At 35.2% G+C, this 21,658-nt stretch overlaps 2 protein-coding genes across 3 annotated transcripts; both read left to right on the forward strand.

The window, feature by feature from the left end:
• Positions 1 to 3,178: 3,178 nt before the first annotated feature.
• Positions 3,179 to 13,602, forward strand: LOC129896417 (topless-related protein 4). Of its 2 annotated transcripts, none has more exons than XM_055972312.1 (26): positions 3,179 to 3,324; positions 3,465 to 3,592; positions 3,685 to 3,864; positions 3,996 to 4,109; positions 5,323 to 5,481; positions 5,647 to 5,824; positions 5,954 to 6,074; positions 6,230 to 6,345; positions 6,600 to 6,768; positions 6,869 to 6,978; positions 7,065 to 7,134; positions 7,612 to 7,685; positions 7,790 to 7,885; positions 7,973 to 8,068; positions 9,707 to 9,834; positions 9,918 to 10,152; positions 10,239 to 10,403; positions 10,473 to 10,571; positions 10,751 to 10,894; positions 11,142 to 11,252; positions 11,371 to 11,550; positions 11,652 to 11,780; positions 11,903 to 11,998; positions 12,344 to 12,532; positions 12,806 to 12,966; positions 13,059 to 13,602. In XM_055972312.1, exons 2-26 carry the CDS (start codon positions 3,513 to 3,515, stop codon positions 13,255 to 13,257), a joined length of 3,399 nt encoding a protein of 1,132 aa, XP_055828287.1. In that variant the 5' UTR covers positions 3,179 to 3,324; positions 3,465 to 3,512; the 3' UTR covers positions 13,258 to 13,602. The 2 variants fall into 2 exon arrangements, with proteins under 2 accessions (XP_055828287.1, XP_055828288.1); XM_055972313.1 differs by having other exon boundaries at positions 13,065 to 13,602.
• A 2,634-nt stretch (positions 13,603 to 16,236) lies between these two features.
• On the forward strand, positions 16,237 to 18,363 carry LOC129896392 (phosphatidylcholine:diacylglycerol cholinephosphotransferase 1-like). Its single transcript, XM_055972274.1, has 3 exons — positions 16,237 to 16,899; positions 17,051 to 17,188; positions 17,920 to 18,363. Exons 1-3 carry the CDS (start codon positions 16,495 to 16,497, stop codon positions 18,274 to 18,276), a joined length of 900 nt encoding a protein of 299 aa, XP_055828249.1. The 5' UTR covers positions 16,237 to 16,494; the 3' UTR covers positions 18,277 to 18,363.
• Positions 18,364 to 21,658: the final 3,295 nt, after the last annotated feature.

The following is a 21,658-nucleotide window of genomic DNA, read 5'->3' on the forward strand; positions in this document are numbered from 1 at the left end:
AAAATTGGGTGAAAATGATTTACATTCATTTAATATATATTTAGGGTGGGACAGGATTTATTGCTAAATGCTGCTTGTGAATAGGAGTTCAATAGGGTGGGACAGGACGACTTTTGATATGCCAAGATTTTGACCCGCCCCAATTATTTAATAGTACTACTTTTAGAAATTCTTACTTTGAGGTTTTTTTCCCCTTCTCTTTATCAGTGTTTTTTCAAATTTGTAAGCTGTTAAAATTGTCTCACATATACTCGCATTGTTATAAAAGTTGTTCATATATATCTTTTATCAGTATAAAAATAATTTGCATATATTGTTTTCATCTTAAAAAAGTGAAAAAAATATTTTTTTGATTTTTATTTTTTTTAAAAAATCATGTATGGGGTTTAGAGATATATATATAATCTTTTTCACGCATGAATTATTTTTTAACTTTTTTGATTATTATTATTTGAGTTTCTAAATATTATTTTATTTTTATTTTTTTATTATTTGGTGTAAATATAAGAGAAATGAAAAAAATGTGAATGGGAAAAGGAAAAAAAAATTAAAACTATTTTTTGCAGCTATATTGTAATTTAAAACTAATTATTTTGTTGTGATATTGTAATTTAGTTTTTGTATATATAAAAATAAATTGGGGCATGCATGACAAATTTACAATAAAAATAGTGAGAAAAATAAATTTGACCATAAAATAATAAATTTGAATTAGCCGCGGAATAAAAAATGTCAAAAAATAAATTATGTGTTAGAAGGATCGAATATACCCCTATATGTATTACTATTTTAATAAAAACTTTAAAAAATAAATTCAAAATTAATTTTTTCACCTATGTTAGAAGAAAATGGTATATGTAAGCCATTTGTATAATAGTAAAATTATCTACGAATTACTTTCACAATAAAGTATATATCAACTCTAAATAATAAAATTAAGGGGTATATCAAAATCTTTTCCACTATAAAATGATACACACAAATTTAGAGTCTATGTTGTTTGGCTTTTTGCGAGTACTTAGTTTAAATCTAATAGCAGAGAATAACTTGAAATATTTTTATTTCAAAAACTTGGCCTGACAAGAAAGAGTCAAATATCTGACTAGGACTATTAATGAGATTATTGAAATAATTTGATTTCAAGTAATAGTGCAGCACTTGGCCCATATTAAACTAATTTAAAAACAAAGATTACGAAGTTATTGATATTTTAATAGTATGATGAAATCTTATTTTAAACATTGTCAGCAATAATCTTATTTTTTTTAAGGAATTCATTTACTTTCTTTTAAAGAAATTATAAAAAATTAATGTAATTTTTTAATCAATCAAACTTGAAAAATTAAAAATATTTTTTTAAAAAGTTTTTTCTCCCCTACTAAACACACCATAGCCTTTATAAAATGGAGCAAACATCGTCCTTCAATTCTCCTACATCAATGCTAAAAGTATTCGATAATAAGTGGAGTCTACTATATATGAACTACGAATCATATTTTTTCCTTTTAAGCTCATTTTAAATTATCATCATACCAAATGATAAAAAAAATGATAATAATAATCCTCGACTCCTCGTCTATAAAATCAAAATATTTTTAGAAACAATAATAGGTTTAAAATCAACTTGATACATAATAAGATTAAAATCTACTCTCAACTAGTAAATTTCACATGCATGTTATTCAATCTGTATTAGCAAACCATTTAGAATTAAAAAAAATTGTAAAAATAATAAATAACAAAGTTTCTAACAAGTTTTCAAAATCAGAAATTAAAACTAGTAATAAAAACATAATAGATAAGAAAAACAAAAACTGGAAAGACATGTTAAATAAATCGGGTCGTACGGATTCGATTTTGGGTTGGATCATTTCAGGTTGGCCGTTTAATAATTATTAAATAAATAATTAATTAACTAATTAAAGAAAATTTGTCCAAAAAGTAATCCCTCTTTCGATCATTTTCTAAAGTCAAAATCAAAGCCGAGCAACGACGACGACAACGCGAGGCGATACCTCTTTCCAATCCATTTAACAACTAGCATAAGTATTTTCTTATTTAAACACTTTCGTTTCCACCACCAACGAGGAAAATTGCTTTTTTACTAAAGAATAAGAGAACACTTCATATTCACTCTTTTCATCTTCCCTCCATTTTCCATTTATTCTTACTATATAGTACCCAATAATGTATAGCTCTTTTTCTTTGGTTATGTCATATCCTTAGCTAAATCTGCATTCATCCCCAAAAATATATAAATATTTGATTTTTATTATTATTTTTATGTAATTTTCAAGTATGTAAATTTTATTTATAAAAAAATAAAATTCTATACTTTAATTCACACGGTATACTCATTAGTTTGACTCAGTACTCTAAATCAAGCCAAACAAATAAAAAAAATAATCTCAATATGAATTAGATTAATTAAATATTAAAGAAATAAAAAATGAATTAGAGTAGGGGAAACAACTAGAAGCTCGTATATGGATATAATCGAACCCAATAACTTATATTCAAATAATGTGTATTTATATTAAGAAATTCATTAAGTATATACTTAAAACTTAATTATTAATATTTAAGTCATTATTTTAAAATTCTAAAATTTATAAAATTAAAATTCCTACTAATTCGAGAATTATCGGATGGAGTATCACTTTTACATACCATAATGTTAAGAACATTCAATTCAAATACTGGTTTGTTTTAATCTATACATAGGAACTCATCCTTAAATAGAAGCTAATAATTGAAGGAAAGCAGGGACCACCTATTTATTTAGTAGATCGAATTATTAAAGCAGATTTAAGAATGGTGCTTTGGTCGCTGTACCTTATTCTTTCTCTCCTAGCCACGGATAAGTAGAACTAGTTATCATTATTTTCCACTTATCTTATAATGGAATCCAATTTTGATAAGATATTTGACTTATCAACTTTCATTTCAAACTATTTTTAATGATAATGACTCTCCTACTTATCACCACTTTCGCATTGCGACGTGGCGATCTGTATAGCATTTGTTCAAAAGTCGACGCGTTTAATGGACCAAAAATTTCTCGTGTGATAGTGTACTTCACGACTAGGAAGGCGCGTAAGGAACATTGTCGTCCCGCTTTTTCCATTTTGTTTTTCTTTTTTGGTTGTATAAATAAAAGCAGTGGGGAGAGTGAAAGAAGAAGCACAAAATTAGACTAGAAAGAGAAAGAAGAGGGGAAGGAAAAAGACGGAGGCCCACCGCAAAAGCCCAAAAAACCTCACCTTCTTCTTCGTCTTCGTTGTTTATGTCTTTCTGCAAATCCCGATCTAGAAGAATTTTGAGGTATAATTTTGATATTTGTTCTTTTTTATGTGTTGGATTAATTGTTGTGTGGTTTAATTTCAGTTGTGTTTGTGCATGTTTTTTTTTGTGTATTTTTTTTTTTGATTTGAATCGATCGGTTGTGAAAACCCTAAATTAAGGTCGGTGATAGCGGGATTGTGGTGGATCTGTTTTGATCAGTCAACGTGATGACTTCTTTGAGCAGAGAGCTGGTGTTTCTTATACTCCAGTTCTTAGATGAAGAGAAGTTCAAGGAAACTGTGCACAAGTAAAGGCTTCTTTTATAATTTTCGTATTCGTGATTTTGTATTTTAAAGATTGCTGTTTGTTTAATGTTTTCTGTTTTTTTAATTGATGAAGGTTGGAGAAGGAGTCGGGTTTCTTCTTCAACATGAGGTATTTTGAGGATTCGGTTACTAATGGAGAGTGGGATGAGGTGGAAAAGTATCTATCTGGTTTTACTAAGGTAGATGATAACCGGTATTCCATGAAAATATTTTTTGAGATCCGAAAACAAAAGTATCTGGAAGCACTTGACAGGTACTACAAGGAGTTTCATTTCCGAGCTTCTTTTTAGATTATTTTGGGACTCCATTTTGCATTTTGGATTTTAGCCGTGTAGGTTGTTGATTTGATTTGGCTGATTTTTTTTATTTTCTTTTTTGTTGTAGGCATGATCAAGCTAAGGCTGTGGAGATTCTAGTGAAAGATCTGAAAGTATTTTCTACATTTAATGAAGAGTTGTTCAAGGAAATAACGCTCCTCTTGACATTGCAGAATTTTAGGTATAGAATTTTTATGTGGGTTAATTTAGAGGGTAGTGGTTGTTACATTGAAGATGCTAGCATTCACACGATTTGGTGAATTGTTTTCTTAGGTTGAGAAATTTTGTAGTATTTGAGCAAAATTGTGTGTTCAGAACGAATGCATAACCACGGTTTTCCGTGTAGTCTGCTGTTTGTTTGTTTGATATATAAATAGCTGTAGGAAATCAAGTTTGTTGTTAAGTGGACCATTTTCTGCACCTCAGTAGTTTTTCACTTGCCAAAAAACTCTAGAAGTCGACACCCGATATGAATGCGGATCTATTAGTCTCTGTGTCATCACCTAAATCTTAGGATTCTAGATATGCAAAGGAGTACAAGTATGGGTTTCTAGATTTGGCTATAAATGTATAGTTCGACATAGATAAGTCATATTCAATAATTAGTGAAGTCATTGAACTAAAACTAGTATAACTACACTCTTCTTGAATACCTAGTAAACTATCTCATGTATTAGCAAAGTGTTCTAATTCTTATGTGAATATTTATATACTCACAGACACACATGTTTACCCATAAAATGGAAACCAAAAGGCCAACTAACCTATAGTTCTTTGGTCATTGTCGAATTCAAAGCACCCAAATGCGTATCTCACACCCACACCAACATCATGTTGGATAGACACGGTGCTGCAAGGGAATTTGAAGGATCCATGCAACATAGATTCAGAAGATCTTGATGATCTGGCTTTCCTTTATTTGGTCCCTCATTTATTTGCGTTAAAGCCAAAGGGATGTTCGTTTTCCTTTTTGAATTTGGAAAGAGATCTTTAAGAATCTGATTGCTACTATTCAACTACTAGCAAAGAATACACAAGGAATTCATTTCTTGTTTTGCGCGGGAGGTCTAATTTCGCCGTTTGTTGTCTGGATGGGTTGTCAAAATTACTTTGTTACTTGTGGTATATATGCTGACTTTCTTGGGGGCTTGCACTTTTGCTCGACAAAGTTGTATAAATAAAAACATGATGCCTAACTAGGAAGAGAAAATATTCCTTCTTTCTCTTAATTGTAAGGTTTCCATATTAATATGCTAGTATTTCTCTGCCTTTAGTTTGTTAACTGTGGTGCATGAAATTATCTGTAGGTGAGCAGTTGGTTACATTCTTTTCCTCCCAGTCTATCTTGTTCATTTCATAATAAAAAATTTATGGTGGAAAATATGTAATGCTAGGGAGAACGAACAGCTTTCGAAGTATGGAGATACCAAGTCTGCTAGGGCTATAATGCTTGTTGAGCTAAAAAAATTGATTGAGGCCAATCCTCTTTTCCGCGAGAAGCTTCAGTTTCCTAGCTTAAAGAACTCAAGGCTGCGGACATTGATAAACCAGAGGTGACTAAGGAACACATTTATTAATATTCTTTTCCTCTCTGTTTCTCAGCAACAGGAATGTGTTTTTTCTTCATGCCGAGTTTAAGTTAACAACTTTTTATGAATCCTTATTTGGTTTACACCATTATATGTTTATCGTTATTATTCCTTTCTATTATCTCGCAGTTTAAACTGGCAGCATCAGCTATGCAAGAATCCAAAGCCCAATCCTGATATAAAAACACTCTTTGTTGACCATGCTTGTGGGCAACCAAATGGTGCTCGGGCTCCTTCGCCAGTTGCTAATCCAATAATTGGTTCTATGCCTAAAGTAGGTGGTTTTCCACCTATAGGCGCCCATGGAGTATGTGTTCCTTGAAACAACTATCTTCTTTCTTCTTAGTTTTTTCCTTTTAAAAAAATAAATGTAAGCTCACTGAGAATATTATTTAGATTTGTTGTTGAAATCAGTCTTGTTTCTTTGTCTGAAAAGCCATTCCAGCCAGCACCAGCACCTATTGCTTCGCTTGGAGGATGGATGGCCAATCCGCCCTCTATGCCACACCAAGCTATTTCAGGAGGACCAATAGGCTTAAGTCCTCCTACTAATGCTGGTAATTTTGGTTTTCCTACTAATGAATGTCATTTGACTTTTACCTGTTTCCTATTGCTATCAGTGTTAACATCTAATTTCAATGTTCTTCTTTAATTCCCCTGTTTTCTCTCTGGCTAATTTGTTGGCTTGGTTCGTGTGTGTGCAATACGATAGCATCCATGCTAAAGCATCCTAGGACTCCTCCTGCTAGTAATGCTGCATTGGACTACCAAACTGCCGATTCTGAGCATGTGCTGAAGAGGCCAAGACCCTTTGGGATGTCAGAGGAGGTACATAATATGCCATTTAAATGCTCTCTCTCTTTTCTTTTTGTGTGTGGGTGGGGGAGTTGCCATTCATTACTTGGGTTGGTTTAGGCGTTCTGGACTCTTGATTGTTGAGGTATTTTTGTTGGGCTAAGGGAATTGTTGATTCCTGCTAGTCTTTTGGTTTCCTTTTTATGTCATCTTATCTCAATATTTCAAACTATGCTTTATCATGGGATATCCAGTGTTCACTTCTTGATCTAAATGGACTTCTGCAGGTCAATAATCTCCCCGTCAACATCTTCCCTGTCACATATCCTGGACAGAGCCATGCTCATAGTTCGCATTCTTCTGATGACTTACCCAAGACTGTTGTGGTGAACTTGAATCAAGGGTCTGCTGTTAAGAGCATGGATTTCCATCCTGTGCAACAAACCCTTCTTCTTGGTCAGCTTTCTGTGTTACTGAATTATTCAGATATATAGAGCTTTTCACTCTAAGCATGTGATGTTATCTTTCTGAAGATTTTGCTCGTCTACCTTTTCAGTTGGAACAAACATTGGCGACATTGCTATATGGGAGATTGGTGGCAGGGAAAGGCTTGCATTTAAAAATTTCAAAGTTTGGGATATAGGTAACTGTTCAATGACTCTGCAGGTTAGTGCATCTCTACTAGAGTATTTAACCTTTTATGGCCTCCTTCCAGTTTTCGTAGATATTAATTTCCTATTTCTTACTTATAGGCTTCTTTAGCGAATGAATATACTGCAACAGTCAACCGTGTGATGTGGAGCCCTGATGGGAACTTTCTTGGTATGTGGTAATCATCTCTCTTGTCATTTGAAGTGAGGATTTTTCCTGGGGTGGATACATTTTGACAAGGGTGCCTGCTATGGAGAGAGTACTTGCAGTCTGTAGCTTTTTTGATGGATAAGAGCTCAGTTTTAAATATTAAAAATTCTGTACTATTTCATTTGGTTTTCAGATTCTAAGAGGAAATCATAGATGAATGAATTTTGGTGGCTTTAAGAGTGATCGTTTTTTTTTCCAAACCTCTAGTCGGTTTTTTTTCCGGTTTGACTCGGTTTATCGGGTTGGTGCCGGTTGTTGGTTTTCTTTGCACACTACACCCCTAGTGAGAAGTATTCGTTTCCACTCCATCAGATTTTGTGATAGTGAATTGACCCACTCTTTTCTCTTTTATTATGTGATATTACAAATGAAATTTATGAGGTCAGTGGTTTCTGTTATTCAATCATGCTATTTTCTTGATTATCAATGTTGATCCAGGTGTTGCATATTCTAAGCACATAGTTCATCTATACTCCTACCATGGTGGTGATGATTTGAGGAACCTCCATGAGGTGTGTTTAACCTTCAGATTTCAGTTACATTAAGCTATGTTTGTCTGCTATCTTGTCACTATCTTAGAAGCAACTATGACCTGATCTTCTTTTATTTGTTCTAGATTGATGCCCATGTTGGCAATGTTAGTGATCTTGCTTTCTCTCATCCAAATAAACAATTATGCATCATAACTTGTGGAGAGGACAAGGCTATCAGGGTATGCATTGTTGTTATTTGTCAGTCTTCTAAAGCTGAATTTTAAGAAACGAAGGGTCTCATTTTGGAGCCTTTTGTGTCCACTCAGGTGTGGGATGCTGCTACTGGCTCTAAGCAGTATACTTTTGAGGGCCATGAAGCGCCTGTCTATTCTGTGTGTCCTCACTATAAGGAAAACATTCAGGTACTATCAAATTTGTGCATCTCTAGAATGAGAATGATGAGATATATATGTATTGTTGGTTGTATTTTATGATTTCTGTCGATTGACTTAAGAGTATGTAAAAGTGATGTGGACAACCAATGCAAGTTTATCCCCCCTGCCCCCATAAATTGTGTACAATAATTACAAGAGAAAATGCTATGTCAGCGAACTTTTCCTATTTTTGCCAAGATATACTTTTGGCCATCACTATTTACCTTTTTGTCCACTATATTTTTAACTTGCATTAACAAATACCGAATTTTGTTTTATTTTTTATTTGAAGCTGGAAACACCTTAACATGCCTTTATAATTTAACTTAGAAGTTTGAAAATCATTTTTGAGGCACAATGAAATTGCCAAGACAGAGTACTTAGATCTTAAGCTGAGTATGACCAAGACAGAGTACTTAGAGTGCAAGTTTAGTGAGACACCTCAGGAGGTTGGCGTGGAAGTTAAGCTTGGTGCCCAAGCCATTCAAAAGAGAAGTAGTTTTAAGTATCTTGGGTCTATCATGCAAGGCAGCGGGGAGATTGACGATGATGTCACACATCGTATTGGGGCAGCGTGGATGAAATGGAGGCTCGCTTCCGGAGTGTTATGCGACAAGAAGGTGCCACCACAACTTAAGGGCAAGTTCTACAAAGTGGTGGTTAGACCGGCTATGTTGTATGGGGCAGAGTGTTGGCCAGTTAAGATCTCTCACATTCAAAAGATGAAAGTTGCCGAGATGAGAATGTTGAGATGGATGTGTGGTCACACCAGGAGCGACAGGATTAGAAATGAGGCTATTCGGGACAAGGTAGGAGTGGCCTCGGTGGAAGACAAGATGCGGGAAATGCGACTGAGATGGTTTGGGCATGTGAAGAGGAGAGACACAGATGACCCAGTGAGGAGGTGTGAGAGGTTGGCCATGGATGGTTACAGAAGAGGTAGGGGTAGGCCGAAGAAGTATTGGGGAGAGGTGATTAGACAGGACATGGCTCAGTTACAGCTTACCGAGGACATGACCTTAGATAGGAGGCTGTGGAGGACCCACATTAGGGTAGAAGGCTAGTACATAGTCTCGTTATTCTTCCCTATTCATAGGCGCACTAGCACATTACAATTCCTTGTACTCTCATTCTGCTATTTCTGTTACTATTTATTGCTTTCAGTACTTTTGATTACTCTATTTTATCTGTGATGCCTTCGTTATTTATTTTCCTATAGCGCTTTGAATTTCTTAACCTTATCTGACCCCCTTTTATGCCTTTTTTGAGCCGAGGGTCTCTCGGAAACAGCCGTCCTACCTTGGTAGGAGTAAGGTCTGCGTACACTCTACCCTCCCCAGACCCCACGTTGTGGGATTTCACTGGGTTGTTGTTGTTGTTGTTGTTGTTGTAATCTTGTCTTTCTGCTTACTGTTTAAGCATCCTTGTAGTTATCTCCTGACAACATTTATTGGACATAAAACTCTGTGTAGCTTCTACTAGCTGATATTTTATGTTGATAAGCATTATTAGAAAAAAGACAAGGAAATTTTGCGTTTTTTTTTTTGAGAGAGTTTCTCTACTGATTTTCTCTATCCTAGTCTTGAAATTTTTTCTTTCTAATCAAGGTCTTCTTTTCTGCATTAGTTCATTTTTGCAACTGCTGTTGATGGGAAGATCAAGGCTTGGCTGTATGACAACATGGGATCCAGGGTTGATTATGATGCTCCAGGCCACTCATGTACTACAATGGCTTATAGTGCTGATGGAGCAAGGTAGAAATCTAGTTACCGCCTCTGTTATTGAAAATGGTGAAAGATTAAAGTGGCTAAATATTTTAATTGTCAAAAAACGGTAGGCTCTTTTCTTGTGGTACCAGTAAAGATGGTGAATCATACCTTGTGGAGTGGAATGAAAGTGAAGGTGCTGTTAAACGTACTTATATTGGTCTTGGGAAAAGATCTGTCGGGGTTGTGCAATTTGATACTACAAAAAACAGATTTTTGGCTGCCGGCGATGAGTTCATAATCAAATTTTGGGATATGGATAATACAAACCTCTTGACTACCGCAGATGCTGATGGCGGATTACCAGTATGTAGTTAAAATCTTATTACTGCTTTGAAGGTTATTGTTGTACACTGTCGAGCACTTCTAAAAAGACACAAATTCACCTTTAGGCATCTCCATGCATCCGGTTTAGTAAAGAAGGGACACTTTTGGCTGTATCAACCAGTGAGAATGGTGTTAAAATATTGGCAAATGCTGATGGTGTTCGGCTGATCCGTGCTATTGAAAGCCGTGCTCTTGATCCCTCCAGAGTTCCTCCTGGTGCTGTTGCCAAGGTATATTTGTTTGGAGGCTGCATTGTTAGTCTAAGACCATTATTTCATTTTTCTTTCAACTCTTGATAGGCACCCATGATCAGCACATATGGTGCTTCTAGTTCAACTGCTGGAACTAGCATTAGTATTGCGGATAGAACTGCGCCAGTGACAGCCATTGTTCAACTGGTAGGTTTTTATGCTTAGCTCATGCAGTTGATTCGGTTTTCAAAGCTGCATAGGTTTTGATGAAAAACATTCCTTAACGCCTCTAAAATTAACAATGACATGTGCAAGATATTGTATGTTTCGTCAATTCGAACTCTTGACAGAATATTTTGTTAACTATTTTTAAAACTACCTTTTAGAATGGGGATAATCGCAGCTTGCAAGATACCAAGCCTAGGATTCCTGATGAGCTGGAGAAGTCCAAAATTTGGAAATTGACTGAAATTAGTGAACCTGCTCAAGTTCGTTCCTTGAGGCTTCCAGATAGTCTACTGTCCGTAAGGGTAAGGATGTGATACCTTTCTGTTCTTATTTGTTTAATTTCTTCTGCTTGGGGGGGGGGGGTTGTCGTTAGCTAGTTGTTCCAGAACAAGTTTTTGTCCCGTCTGTTCATTTACCAGAAAGGAAAAAAATAGGTAATTTCACTGTGGTTTTATAAATTAGGTTTTACAACTACTCTCAAGTTTATGTTTCAGAGATCTTACGTAACTTCACTTATTGTCAATCAATTTTTATATTTGCTATATTCAGATCATTAGATTAATGTATACAAATTCTGGAGGTGCAATTCTGGCTTTGGCATACAATGCTGTACACAAACTCTGGAAATGGCAAAGGAACGAGAGGAACGTGACAGGAAAGGTACTGGGACTTTTTTGTTTTTTTTCTCTTCCCATATGCTATAGTGAATTATTTTTCCCCTTTTACCTTGATCTTTAATGTTTCTTTTCTGATTACCTTTTACAATATCTCTCTCTAGGCATCTACTGTTGTTCCACCTCAATTATGGCAACCTTCCAGTGGCATTCTGATGACAAATGATATAAGCGAGACAAACCCCGAAGAAGCTGTTCCATGCTTTGCACTTTCAAAGAATGACTCGTATGTTATGTCAGCATCTGGTGGAAAAATTTCTTTGTTTAACATGATGACTTTTAAGGTATTTATAAATCAATGTTTCTGGCTTGATTGGATAGCTTGTGTATCGGTGTTATTGGTGGTGTTTAATATGAGGCTTAACATACACTTAATGCCTTGCAGACAATGACAACTTTCATGCCCCCTCCACCTGCCGCAACTTTTCTTGCCTTTCATCCACAGGATAATAACATTATTGCCATCGGAATGGAGGACTCTTCAATACAAATTTACAATGTTCGCGTTGATGAGGTCCTGAAATAAACTAAGACTAGTATATCATACAGATATGTGATATGTGCATAACGTGATGATTTAATTACTTTTTGATTTTTATCTGACAATTTAGTCATATGCGTGATAAAAATCTACAGGTGAAAAGCAAACTTAAAGGTCATCAGAAGAGAGTAACTGGCTTGGCTTTCTCTAGCGTTTTGAATGTTTTGGTATCATCTGGTGCTGATGCTCAGGTAAATCGCATATTATACTTAGAAAATCTGCAGGACCCAAATTTACTGTTGGGATTCGCTCAATGCCTTTTTTGGTAGACACTCGAGAAATTTCAGTGGGGGTGATAAGAGTGTAGAATTTCTTATAAATAGCAAATAAGCTTTCTACCTAGTCATCAAGTTGCATTTTATTGCACTTATTATCTGTCTATGGCAGGAAAGTTAGAACACAGCAGTTCCCTTCCAAATTGTTTCTATTGCTTTCTCCAGAAAATTTCCATCCTGTATTTTTATTGGAGGGCAACACCTTTAGTGTGGCCTGGTGGCTCTCTTTATCTTGGTTTCTTTACCCTTTACATTCTTCAGCTTTGTGTTTGGAGCATGGATGGATGGGAGAAGAAAGCCAGCAAGTTTTTGCAGATTCCCTCTGGTAGAGCAATAAATCCTCTTTCTCAGACACGGGTTCAGTTCCATCAAGATCAGACGCACTTGTTGGTTGTTCATGAAACACAGATAGCCATATATGAAGCATCAAAGCTTGAATGCTTCAAGCAGGTTTGTAACACACACATCTGGTTTACTCGGTGCTTTGCTCTTGGTGGGTTACGATTATGTGTTTAAGTCCTATGTTTATTTGGCAAACATTATATTATTGCATGGTGGGAGATAATCTATGATTTCTCAGATTTATAGGGCCCCCAATCACACAAACTTGGAATTATTGTTAAAACTAGTAAAAATATTGGTAAAGTCTTTGTATGTTTGTCCGATCTGATCAACTCAAGGAAAGGAGGCTGTTTAACTCACAGAAAGTTTGGTTCCTTGCAGTGGGTTTCACCAAATTCTGCAGTTACTGATGCGACATACTCGTGTGATAGCCAGTCAATTTTTGCAAGTTTTGATGATGGAAGTGTGAGTATCTTTACTGCTGCAGCACTCAAACTGAGGTGTCGGGTGAATCCTGCCGCCTATTTGCCTTCTAACCCAAGGTATGAATCATATCAGGGACAATAGACTAAAACTAGGTTTAGTTTCATATTCTCTCACGTCTGTCTCCTAGTTCTGATAATGTTCTTGACAGCTCCAGAGTGTATCCACTTGTCGTTGCTGCTCATCCATCTGAATCAAACCAATGCGCAGTAGGACTTACTGATGGTGGAGTTTATGTGCTTGAACCTCTAGAATCGGAAGGTAAATGGGGTACACCACCTCCGAATGAAAATGGTGTTGTCCCTGGCATGAGCTCTGCTGCCACTGGTCTTGATCAAGCATCAAGGTAGCGGTTTTTAGTGGGCTCTCTGATGCACATGCTCCTGTGCTATATATTCGGGGGGGGGGGGGGGGGGAGCTGTAGATTTTCAGATCTAGGATACAACCTCTGACGCCAGTGATGAGAAGTTTGGTGGTGTCTCCAGTTGGAAGCTGAGACAGTACGTAAAGTCAGTATTCAGTTAAAGAAGGATTCAAAGAAAGTCAAGATGTTGATAGTTATAGGTAGTGTAGGGATTCAGTTCAACCTCTGAGAAATTTTGCCTGTAAGTTGTTTCTGTTCAAGCACTAAACTATGGCACTGTAATTATCAAGAGCTCAAGCAAGTCATTTTTTCTCTCTCTCTCAAAAACAAAGGCGCGCCAGGATGAACATTAATACAACAATGAGCTGATCAAAGCTAATAGGAGACTTCTTATTAATAGGCTGTACTTTTGCTCTTCTTCGAAAATGACCTTTTCCATCACCAGCAGAAGTTATTGTGGGACTTGCTTACATTGTTAATGAAGCTTAAGATCGATACATATATGCTCGAGTTATGCAAATGCATTAATCAATTAAAACAGAATCAGCCTATAGAATTTAATAAGTTGTTCGCGAATTGTCTCTGGCCTATTTATGTCTTAATGTAACATTTTGCGGGAGAAGTGTCTTGTTACTTTCGTGCAGTTTTCTTAATTCAAAATCGTTTCTTTTATTAATATAATGTCAAACCTAACATAGAATACTTTAGGACGGTTAGGAAGTAAATAACTCTTTGTTCACCACCCTTTCCAGATTCATTATTATAATGGGTATGTTGTTTGCCCCACACAATAGTTTGTTTCGGCATCATATTTTCAATCTCGCTACACTGCTATTGCTTCCCCTATTTTCTTATGAGTTGGTACATTTCCATTGTGACAGAGTACTTCACATGTCAAAGGGGATAACTAAGGTTCTGCTGGTAAAAGTTCAAATGAATTACTCTTTGCCTTCTTGCAATTAACTTAGTCGAACACTTTATGAGGTTTAAATACATAACGTCAAAAGCATAAAATCACCATGATCGCAGGATGGACAGTAACGCAAAAAAAAAAAAAAAACTTGTCATTTTAACTGCTTTAGTTACACTAGTTTCTAACGATTTAAAAGGGAACATATCAACCTACTTTTTGTCTTTTACTTTTAATTTTTCTATTTGGGTTTTACTATTAATTATCAGCAGCTATGATTTGATCCCTCAAACTTGTTGAGTTTGGAAAATTTCTCCTTCAAGCATTAAAAAAAAAGAAGGAAAAACACCATCACATGAGAAGAGAAGAAAGAGAGTTTAATGCATTACGCCAACGTCCAACATATCGGAATAAGACTGGAGACAAAAATGTAGAAACAAATTAATAATGACACCTAAGTACTGAGGTGGTATATAGTAGTTTATTCCCTGTAATAATATATATATGTGTGTGTACCATCTTCTTTTAATAAATGCTAGGGATCTCAATGTTTATTGTCTAAATTGAATGTGTATGTTCCATAAAACATTTGTTGTTTTTCTATTCTATTCTTTTTTAAAAATGTTTTAGAAAAACAAAAAATAATTAATCAAATTTTTAATATGTATTTATACTGAGATATTGAAAGAATAAAATTAATTAAAGGCTTAAGAGTGGATGAATTTGCTATACTGTATACTAAGAAGATTGTTAAAGACCAACTAGGAAATTTCAAATTTGTTTAACCGATGTAGTTGGTGTGAAATGATTTTAGCCTTTACACTTTTGGGAAGTGTTATTTATCGATCGATTTGATTTGATTGAATTTCATTTTGTATATTATTAGAATACTTAATTGATGTGTAAATTTGCTAAATCAAAAATGATATCTGAACCAAAAAACTATTTGGTATGGATTATAGGTTAATAAATTAATGGTCTTCAACAATTTAATTATCGATTTACCAATAAAAAAATAATTTTTAAGGGCCAACGATAAATCTGCTTCTCTAAATATTTTTTTTTCTCTTCTTCTTTTCATTTGTTAATATGCACTTTCTTCGAAAAATAGTAGCCTCTTAAGGCAAATTAGTTGTCTTCGATGTTCACATTACTATGTGTTACCACATCAAATAATTAATACAAAATCATATTTTTTTTTAATGCTACTAATTAAATGAATGCTGCATAACAGGATGAATTTTACTTGGCTTTTTACTGGAGAGATAGTAATACAACCATACGCTGAGTAAAAAATCTCAAATAAATTAGGAATCATAAGTCTATTAATTTCTCCAACATATTATTGTAAGGTTAACAAATTAAAAAGAGAAATAGGTAATTAGAGATAAAAAGTTAAATTTAGTATGACCTTATTGAATTATCAATTTAACCGCTAAATAAATTTAAAGAATTAATTACTGAATTGATATGCTAATAGTAAAAAATATATAAAAATCATTTAATAAATCAATAACATTTTTAAAATTTCATTTATAAAACCATAATATACATTCCTACTTTTGAATCCACGTGTTTTGAGTGAATAATCCGTAAGATACAATGAATAAATATATTTTTTTCACAACGTAACGTGTGTCTCACCATTACTTCTATCGAAGCCACTCACCACTTTCGTGTGATTCCATGCCAAACCCCTTTATTCTACGGGGTTGTTTAATATGCTAGATATTTCTAATTAAAATTATATTGTGTGTGTGTTTGATTGACAATATAAATTTATTTTTTTATGAATATTTTGTTTTATTTCAACTAATTTGTGGTTATTTTATGATATAATATATAAATGTGTCGTTTAAGTTGATATTATCTTATATTTATATTTTTTAATTTTGGTTGTTTATAAATAGATACTTAAAATTATATAAAAGTTGAAAAAATAGATATATTTATTCAATTTTATACAAATTTAAATATGTACGATCAAAATCGAATGACATAAACCTTAACTAAAGTAAAGCTAAAAATACATTTATAATTCGATAAATTATACCAATATCGAAATTTAGGCCGCGTACCAAATAACCCCTAACAGCGTTGCTTTGTTTGGCATTAGTCGACAACTAAGTATATGCCCAATTACCCTGCATTTTCAACACTTGTAATGAAAATTGTATCCCCTTCCCCTCTGTTTACTCTGATATACAAAATATCTACGACAACCACCTTCGTAAACTCCGTCACTAGATCCCCATATATATTCATTCACTAGATCCACATTCGCCATGTTTATCTCCGTCTCCTCGGGCAACGATGAACGGAAATAAACTCCATCATCGTAACGGGTCTTCCTCCACTCTCAGCAAAAGGCATAGTACTAACAGAAAGGAGAAAGCTGAACGGAACGGTGTCGTTACAGAAATGAAGAAGAAATCGGCATCGGCATCGGAATCGGCGGTCGGTGGTTATGGGTGGTGGTTAGGTAATGCGTATTTCATGAAGTGGAGGACGGAGGATGTATTTGGTGTAGTGAAGTACCATCCGATACCGTGCGTCTTCGCTGCTTCACTGTTGTTTTTCATGGGAGTGGAATACACTCTTCGTATGATCCCAGCTTCTTCTCCGCCTTTCGATCTGGGATTTATTGTTACTGTTCCTCTTAATCGATTGCTTGCTGATAAACCCGCTCTCAACACTCTTTTTGCCGGACTAAACACGGTAAGCTACCGCACATAACCCAATCGATGCATGTCGGTATTATTGATCTAGTTATGAACTGGATCTACATTTTTTATCGACAAAATTTTAGCATTAATCAAAATTCATTCAATTTTTTTTTTTACATGAATCCACTTTGGGTTTAATTTAGGTGTTCGTGGCGATGCAAACGGCGTACATTTTGGGGACTTTTCTAATTGAAGGACGTCCTCGAGCGACAGTATCGGCGCTGTTTATGTTCACATTCAGAGGGATTCTTGGGTATGCTACACAGTTGCCATTGCCAGAGGTACTTTTCCTTTCCCCCTTTTTTTTTAATCCACCGCTGTATACAGCTCTTTTGCTTTAAAACTTTTTAAAGAGAGTTTCAATAGCTTTAGCAATTCACCTTTACCAAGTGACATTCCTTATTTCTTAGATTACAAATTTTATATTTTTTTCTTAGATTATAAATTACAATTTAATATTTTATACTTACAATACATGTAACCAACTCTTAAAAATGCGTTCTTTTCTACTTTATTCGCGTAGATCACAAGCTAACCAGCTTACATTTGACTTGAATAATAGTAGTAGTTATGGAGGATTGCTAAAACTACAAGTAAAACGAACAATTTATTTCTAGTACGAGGGCCAAATAAAATGAAACATAGTATTTCAAACAATTTTTTTTTTACAGTAGTGTTAATGTTGAAAAAATGCTGTTTATATTTTTTTTTCTTCATAAGTCATAGTGGGGGGACCATGTGGTCGAATATAATGTCACGTATCCAGTTGTCATTTATAACTTTAGCTTAATCAGTATAAATAACTGTCTAACTAATAGCTAGCTTGGACTTGTCCCAGCTAATTTAATGCGAAAAATGTTACTAATTCTTTTGGCATGCTTGTACTTCCACATTACATTAGGACCACCCAGATTTAAACCTCCATGTTGTGCGATTATTGTGATGTGGGATTCAATTTAATTAGGAATTCTATATTTTAAAAAACACTGATAGATCGCTTTCTCAATTGTAGGATTTCTTGGGGTCAGGGGTCGATTTCCCAGTAGGGAATGTGTCGTTTTTCTTGTTTTATTCAGGGCATGTTGCGGCGTCCGTGATTGCTTCGCTGGATATGAAACGCATGCAAAGATGGGAAATGGCTCGAGTATTTGACGCCTTGAATGTATTGCAAGTGGTGAGGTTGCTGAGCACTAGGGGCCATTACACTATTGATTTGGCTGTTGGCATTGGCGCTGGCATTTTGTTTGATTCTCTGGCCGGAAACTATGTGGAGACTAGGACAAAACTATGTGCTGCTAATGGTAGTGGGGTGGAAAACTCCTCTAAGCACGAAAATGAAGTGAAATATCAAAGTGTATCTTCAGATTAAAATGTATCCCACTCAAATGTGTGCTGGTGGATTATCTTGAATTGTAAAGATAACTTTGGCTTGCTTCAATTGTATGGTCTTAGTGCACCTCTGTTCCAATTAGGTTCTTTGCGACTGCAACTGCAGCTTCCCACCCACCCACCACCGCCCACCAAAAGGAAAAAAATATATAAAAAAAGGAACAACGTAACTCTCCATGTTAGCAGATGGTACTAATAGAACAACTTATGGTTCTTTTCATACCTATACTATCCTATTGTAGGGTATTTTTTATCTTGACATGTAAATACGACTCTGGCTTAGTGAAATCGTAGGCTTTTAGTGCACCACCTTTATTCCAATTAACTTTGCGATTACAACTGCGACTTTTGGTGCACCATCTTTATACAATTAGATTATTTGAGATTACAACAGTAGCCTTTCGTGCAGCACCTATATTCCAATTAGGTTCTTTGCGATTACAACTGCGACTTTTGGTGCACCTTTATTTAAATTAAGTTCTTCACCCACCGCCCACCTCCAAAAAAGGAAACAAGTCCCATGTTTTTCTTGCTTTTTTAATCACGTTAGCAGTACGCAGCCTGTGTGAATAATTAAGGAAGCATTCACAAGAGAGTTAGTTTTCATGAATGATGACTTTGGACTTGGGCCTCTCTTTGCCTTTTCTCGAAAAGGGAGAGTTATAAGTTAAAAAGGGAAAACTATAGTTAATTAGTTAATATAACTATAGTTTAATTAATTTATAATTCGCCGCTAACATTTAACGTTAATTAAGGTTCAAGTTTGCATAATTCGAAATTTGTATAACTTTTGTGTAATGTAACTTCGTATAATATAATTTGTATAATTATTTAAAGTTTAGATGTTTGTGTCTGTATAAATTCGTTATTTCGAATTTATACAAAAATAACTCAATTATCCACAAATTATACAAACGAGACAGCTTAAACTATAGCTACAACCTGTAAATATGCAAACTATAACTAAGGAGCCTAATTAAATTTATTATAGTGGTTATTTGCGGAATTTCCCGTTAAATTATATTAGTTGTTCACCTTACTAAATCAAGAAAGCATCAATTAATTTTTTTCTATATTACCCTTGCAATTAATTCTTTTTGAAAGTGTTAACATTTGTTTGTAAAGTTCCCAAGAAGTTTTTTAAGGGGTGAATTAGTAAAATTGTCTTCTTATTTATAATTTCTTAAGCACTATATAAAATAAAAAGTGATCAACTAATAGGAAACGGAGAAAGTAATAATTAAGGAAGCATTCACAAGGGAGTTAGTTTTCATTAACAATAACATCCAAAAACTGAGGTAGAACTAGGGGTGTGTATCGGTCGGTTCGGTTCGATTTAAGTGTTATCGGTTTGATTTATCGATTTTTGATTTTTAAATACGCTAAATCGATAACCAAACCAATAAGATATTTGTTATCGATTTATCGGTTTTTGGTCTTTAACGATCTTTTTTTATTTAACCAATAAAAAAATGCTTTCAAAATAAATATATAACTTTTCCAACAATTTTCGGAAATCTTGAACATTACTGAAAAAGGGAAAAGAGTTTCTTACGGAAAATATTCAAATGCTCATCAAATTTAACCCCAATTAGGATGAAATAATCTCCTAATTGTTTACCAGCAAAGTCGAATTTTTTGAGAAAGTAGGTACAGAGAAGAGGAGAAATCAGAAAAAGGAAAAGAAGAGAGAATTCAAACTCACAATTCACAATCTAACCGTCGCCTAACCTTTGTCGTTGTCGTTGCAACTTGCAAATCGTAGCCGCCGCCATTCTTAATTTTTTTTAGGTTTTGAGTTTTGATGTTGTGAACCTAAAGCGACAAATCCTAAAGGGTAAATACAGTGATTATATAGTGATTATATATTTATATTAATATTTTTTTATTTAATATTTTTATATGAGTAAATATTAAAATAGTAAATAATTAGTCTCAATGGGTTATCGATTTATCTAATAATCTAATATTAAAAAACCAATATTGAATCGATAATCCAATAATTTTTTTTTATATAAAATCATTAAATAACTGTTAACCCAATAGCAATAAATCAATAATACTTTTTTAATTCAATTTTTGCACTCCCCTAGATAGAACTGATGTCGTCATTAAAACTATTTATACCTAGAGTCACGGACTTAGACTTCAACTAAGACCTCCGTGCGGCACTTGACAACTTACTCACGAATCTTTTACGATCTTGTAAGCTCAAGTAAGCCTTTAATACTAGATCGCTAAGGGAATGTTAGATTGTAAGAAAGACAAGAGAGCTTTTATGAAGAAGGCTTTTGTATTGCTTGGAAGAATACTTGTTTGCTTGATGGTTTGCTACAAATGAATGCCCCCTCTATTTATACTACTCCTAAGGGGCTTAAGTGTAAATAAATATTGCTATACAAGTCCCTCCATATTTACAAAGAAGTCCCTCTCTAGAATTCTCTACACACTCTAGAGAATTCTAAGTCTTTCAATACTTCTCTACAAGTTTCTATAAGGATCTAGAGTCTTCCACTAACCTCTCCAAGACTCTAGATTCTTCTACCTTCTTCAAGATCAAGTGGCGGGTCATAACACTCTCCCCCACCTGATGTGGCGACGACCGCGGCGCACTGCTGCTGCAAGAACTCCCGGATTTTGTTCCTGAACTGCCACAGGTCTTCATATCTCTCCCAGGTGGCCTCCTCCGGAGATTGTCCCTTCCAATGGACTAAGAACATAGCAGTGGCCTGTTGTCCCTGTTTTCGCTTGGCTTGGTAGTCCACAATAGCCTCGATGTCTCGATCATGGGAGGCGGTGATTGTGAGTGGCGCCCGACTTGATTCTCCTCGGCTAGGATCATCCTTGTCCACATGGTACGGCTTGAGGACGCTGGCATGGAAGACTGGATGAACCTTAATATGCGGTGGTAGCTCCAACCTATAAGAGATCTTGCCAACCTTGGCAACGATCCTGAACGGGCCCTCGTACTTTCGCACTAAGCTTTGATGCATGCCTCGCAACGCCTTGAATTGCCTGGGGTTGAACTTGACCAAGACCATGTCTCCAACTTGGTAATCCGTGGGACGACGCTTGCGGTCGGCAAACTTCTTCATCTTCTTCGCTGCCTTGTCCAAATAAGACTTGGCAGTGTCGAGCTGCTCCTCAAATCCCTTGGCCATGTGATAAGCCCCTAAACTCTTGCCCTCGAACGCGGCCGGTAGTGAATGTGGAGTTTGTGGCTGTTGGCCTGTGGCTAGCTCGAATGGTGTTCGCCCTGTGGCCTCACTCCGCTGTAGGTTGTAAGAGAATTGGGCTACGTCCAGTAGTCTCGCCCAATCTTTCTGATGGGAGCTCACAAAGTGCCTCAAGTAGCACTCCAG

The sequence above is a fragment of the Solanum dulcamara genome, chromosome 7 (genome assembly GCF_947179165.1).
Source record: "Solanum dulcamara chromosome 7, daSolDulc1.2, whole genome shotgun sequence".
Classification (NCBI taxonomy): Eukaryota; Viridiplantae; Streptophyta; class Magnoliopsida; order Solanales; family Solanaceae; genus Solanum; species Solanum dulcamara.